Below are 5,098 nucleotides of genomic sequence, written 5' to 3' on the forward strand. Positions count from 1 at the left end.
ATGCGTTTGGGCGATCAATTTTTCTTTCTTTCTTTTTTTTTAAATATTTTTTTTACCACCCTTAAATCCACGTCTGCTATTTAAAATCACAATATTAAGATTGATCTAAATTTGATTTAAATGTATTAAATATTAATGTACATTGTAGTCGATCTATAGCAAACATTTTAAGGGCCTGTTATTGACAAATCCGTGGCATTTTTTTTACCACCCTTAAATCCACGTCTGCTATTTAAAATCACAATATTAAGATTGATCTAAATTTGATTTAAATGTATTAAATATTAATGTACATTGTAGTCGATCTATAGCAAACATTTTAAGGGCCTGTTATTGACAAATCCGTGGCTATCTTTAATTAGAATGAAATAAGTTACATAGTTAGGTAACACAAACTGACGTTAAAACAAACCTATGAAATACTTTTTATAACTTTCTAAATTCGCCTCTGAATGTCATTGTCGCAGTACTTAAAGCAATAAATCAATGTTGCTATCAGAATTATCTTCTTCATTCTCATATGCAACCTAACTCCAGTAACTTCGAAGAAGTCTCTCTGCAAAACTTGCTTGAAATTAGAGGTGCCATCGGACCCGATTGCATCGAGCATTTGTATATGGCGCTCTACATAAAGAACACTGCGGCACCTAGGGCTATACAACTCATGAGGGCAATAATAAATTAATTAAAGTACAGTATTTAATTTATATTCAAAAGAAATTCAAAAGAGATAGAACCTCCACTAATAAGATGGAACATATACAAAGACACAATATATGGTACAAACTTACAATGAATTTCTTCATAAAGCTTAAACGAGGATAAACTTCATAAACAATATATTTCATCCGAACAATTTAAATCTGTCTCTTATACACATCTAGATTAGATTAAGTGTTTAGTGCAAGTACAAACAAAGGTAAAAGATTAGAATCAAATATAGAATTTAAGCTAACAAAAACAAAATATCCAAAACAAGTCTACGTTATATTAGGCCTATCTATATTGAAAAAAAATGTAAACTTTTCAAAAATTCGGCCAAATTCGGCCAAATATAGTTTGGCCGTGACTTTTCAAATGCTACGGCCAGACAAATTTTTATACGGCCAGATTTGAGGAATCTGGCCGTCAAAAAGGCCAAATGGCAACCCTGGTAGCGTCTCGTATCTATTGTCGTGACGTCATGGCTCGTTGGCTCACACTTGCGATGTCTCGCACTTGTGATCAAATAACACGCTGGCTCGCACTTTGGCAACACTCTTTGGCAGTCAACTCGCCCCTAGAAAACCTGCCCTTGGAAACATAAAAAAATGTACACTTCCTAGACCATGCAGTCTTCAAAATAAAAATTGTAACCTTTGGTAATCAACTACATTTTCCACATACATAGAAATTTTTGAAACTTTATTAAAAAAAACCTAAACCATAATTCACCACTATATACACTTTTTGACAAAAATGAAAAATTACGACTTTGTTACCCAATGAGAAGTGTTCTAATATAGACATTGGGTCGTGTCTCATATTATTTGTTATATTTTTATTATTCATTATTTTCACTTGACTCGCATAAATAATTTTGTTCGAAGAACATTTATATGCAGTTGTACTTCACTTGCAATTTGCAATTTCTAGTTTATATTATTAACGTATTCATACATATATTCGTTCATTCATTTGTTTATTTATAGATACATTTATCTTCATCCAGAATAACAAAAACAGATACATTCTCACAATCATTCATTTATTTATTAATTCATACATTCACTCGTTAACACATACATATTCATTCAAATACATAGACCTACATTCATTAATCCATGTTTTCATTCATCCACTTATTCATTCACTTATGCATTCCTTCATCAAATCATTCATTCTTCCATTCATTTCTTTTATTACTTTTTTTTTCATTTCATTGGTTCATTAATTGGTTTACTCATTCATTCACTCACTATGGTACCTCACTCACATATGTCATGTTGTCGTGTTTCCAGAGGCTGGTCAACAAAAGGTTGTCGTGTTGTATCCGGTAGTGATGTATTTGCAGCAGAAACACGGTGCTCTTGTTCGCACACAACCAATTTTGCTGTCCTTATGCAGGTGTCTGATGTACCGGTGAGCCATTTCATTCGAAATATTTCGATTTTCTGATAGATTTTTGTCATCGCACCTATGCTTCATGCTGGTGCGTACACAGCACGCTAGCGTGCGCATTTAGATATGGGATTTCATAACATGTAATCGTGCAATGGATCTCAGAATATTTACACAAACTACATGAATTAACCACATAACAAAGACTTCTAAAAACTGTCAAAATCCTTGCATGTATAGGCCTATTATATTTATCGTAGAACAAAATATTTAAAAGCTGCATACATCTTACCAGAGTGTTGATATAGGATCTATACTGTGCCCGTACAGTGTAAGCAAATCAAATATTGTACGCCTATTTACTTTTGAATGTAAAAAACTATTATTGTATCAATCTGTTGGATTTCTTTTTTTTTTAATCAATAAAAGATTAATGATAGACATAGGACGGCTTTAGAATGGATTACAAGAATTGGTTGCAGTATATCGCTTGCTGGCCTTTTCATCTCTCTCGGCGTGTATATCTACCTCGAGTAAGTTAAAAACTGTCAAAGACCTACTGGATGAGGAGGAGGATGAGTAGGAGGAATATGATTGGGTGATGATGAGGAAGAGGGGAGATGTCCGGAGGTGGCGCAAGTGGAGGAGGAAGATAAGGATGGTGATGATGATGACGATGAGAAGGTATGAGGATGATGATGATGATAAAGATTCCTAGCCGAACAAAACTAGTAATTTAAAGATTTGTTGTGTTTGACTTTTCAGAGATCTTCGGAAACTGGAGCGTAACTTAATCCACATTAACTTGATGGTCAGTCTGATCATTGTGCAGTTTCTATTCTTGCTTGGAATAGATCGCACGGAAAATAAGGTAAGTATTGCATACAAACCATCAAATCGTTACCGGAGATTGCAGGAGCAGGGGGGATATATATATCCAAACACAGAATTCAGAGTTGCCCATTTTAAGCCGGACACAAAAATGCGCTGATGGTCTTCGCAGACACAATTCCATTGAGAAACGAAGCAAGTCTTTTTTATGACGATCCGCTCTGCAAGACTGCCAACGACAAACCAGCAGACGTTGTCGCATCGTCTAAGCTCCTTCGTAGGTCGATGCATGTGTATGTCCGAATTCCGACCGGATCAGTCGAGTTAAAGATGGAAGATTCCCTGGATAGGTATTATATTATAAGTATAGACTACACACACACACACACACCCACACACACACACACAACGGGCAGATCTTAACGTCATCTATTTCCTTTCTTTGATCAGGACGCCTGTACCGCTATTGCTATTTGCCTTCACTTTTTTCTCATGGCCGTCTTTTCTTGGATGCTTGTTGAGGGTATCTACCTGCACTTTAAACTTCTTCGTCGGACAGCCGTCAACAAGAGTAAACTGCCGTATTATCTCCTGATTGGCTATGGCGTGCCTGTCGTTACAGTAGCGTTCACGGCTGGTTTTGGGTTCAGTGGCTACGGAACTGACAAAAGGTAAGGTTCGAATCAACAGTTACATTCCACTTATCAAACTTAGGCGTAACAAATGACCAATCAGAACAGGACTAGGTATACGCGCTTGTCTCACAAACGCATGTATTTACGTACGTTTTCGTTTACGTTTTCGTTTTGTGACACCTTATAGGAACAATATCAAAGGGACGGGACTGAGCGAAACGGTCCATTAATTCAAGACGCTATGCATCTAAAACCAATTTTACACTAGGCGAGTTCATTCGCGATCGCTTCCTGAGCTCTAATTGGTTGTGCATTTTTTTCGCTTCGCAAAAAATAGAACTTAAGTTCGAACTACTGACTTCGATGAAGCGAAAAACTCCGATAGAGATGTGAATGCGCATGCGCTTGAACCGACGCTTTCAATTCGCGCGAAAACCGGATTAAAACGTAAACTGAAGACTACATAATCTATTTCAAGACCTAGTCAAGAAACCACAAACAGTATTTAAACGAGATTGAAAATGCCACACAAATTTACTTATCGGCTGAAAATTAAAAAAAATCCTATGAAACTGATATTCTTAGCACCAGGCAAAGATTTTCAAGGACCCGTTAAATCCATATTTACTGGCTGACATCTCCAAGTACAATGCGACAGAGAGACTAGTACTAAATTGACAAACCTTAGACTGCCAAAATCAAACATTCGATTTGAAACAATCAAGAGCCAACATTCTACTAAAAATAAGTCCGAAATAATAATTATATGCTATGCCAAAACGTGGAATCTTTAATTGAATTATCATTCAACCTCCTATCACAAGCCAAGTTGAGCCCTGCTCATTCCAAGTATTGTGTTTAATTTCTTTCAGCTGCTGGTTATCTACAGCTAATGGACATATCTGGGCATTCGTTGGACCGGCGTTGGCCATCATTTTGGTTAGATATACTGTTTCATGTTGTAGCTAACACTATGTTGGTGTATGCACGTACGAACTAAATTACCGGAAATCATGCATATCCGCCTCTTTACAACAGTAATTTAAAATCAGACTTTAAAATAGGCCTATGATGATGACGACGACAATGATGATGATGATAATAAATCATAATGATAAAATTAAATGATGAAATGAATAATTAATAAATACTGTACTCATGATGACGATAATAGCGATGAAGATGATGACGACGCGGACGGTAATGTTGATAACGTTGAAATATAGGCTTACTTATAGCATACCGGTACCTTCATAATTATCCCTGTATAATCATTTAATTTATCTGATTTTTCTTTAAGGTGAACATAATAACATTATTTTTTGTCGTGAAGTTGATATTTCAACGCTCATCTCGAAGAAAAAGTGAAAGCCAACATGCAGTGTGAGTAATAACCATTTTGATTGGATAAGTAGATTCTAATAGCGCCCTCAATCGTAACAGCTAGTTAGTAAACTTTGTAATCACCCTACACGTAAATAATCACTATTTGTAAATCATTCACATTCTTAATAGGCTCCTTCAATGTGAAA

The 5,098-nt window shown here is 35.8% G+C and overlaps 1 protein-coding gene across 5 annotated transcripts in view; it reads left to right on the forward strand.

The window, feature by feature from the left end:
* LOC117119757 (adhesion G protein-coupled receptor L3-like) overlaps positions 1 to 5,098 on the forward strand; it is a 64,049-nt gene that overhangs the window by 56,428 nt on the left and 2,523 nt on the right. For all 5 annotated transcript variants that reach the window (XM_033264629.1, XM_033264628.1, XM_033264630.1 and 2 more), the window contains 6 exons: positions 2,001 to 2,121; positions 2,530 to 2,633; positions 2,866 to 2,971; positions 3,382 to 3,602; positions 4,439 to 4,505; positions 4,867 to 4,949. In XM_033264629.1, coding sequence (XP_033120520.1) covers positions 2,001 to 2,121; positions 2,530 to 2,633; positions 2,866 to 2,971; positions 3,382 to 3,602; positions 4,439 to 4,505; positions 4,867 to 4,949 — 702 coding nt within the window. The remainder of the gene's footprint in view (positions 1 to 2,000; positions 2,122 to 2,529; positions 2,634 to 2,865; positions 2,972 to 3,381; positions 3,603 to 4,438; positions 4,506 to 4,866; positions 4,950 to 5,098) is intronic.

This window comes from Anneissia japonica, unplaced genomic scaffold (assembly GCF_011630105.1).
Source record: "Anneissia japonica isolate Jap-2015-1 unplaced genomic scaffold, ASM1163010v1 scaffold11151_len745516_cov174, whole genome shotgun sequence".
Taxonomy (NCBI): domain Eukaryota; kingdom Metazoa; phylum Echinodermata; class Crinoidea; order Comatulida; family Comatulidae; genus Anneissia; species Anneissia japonica.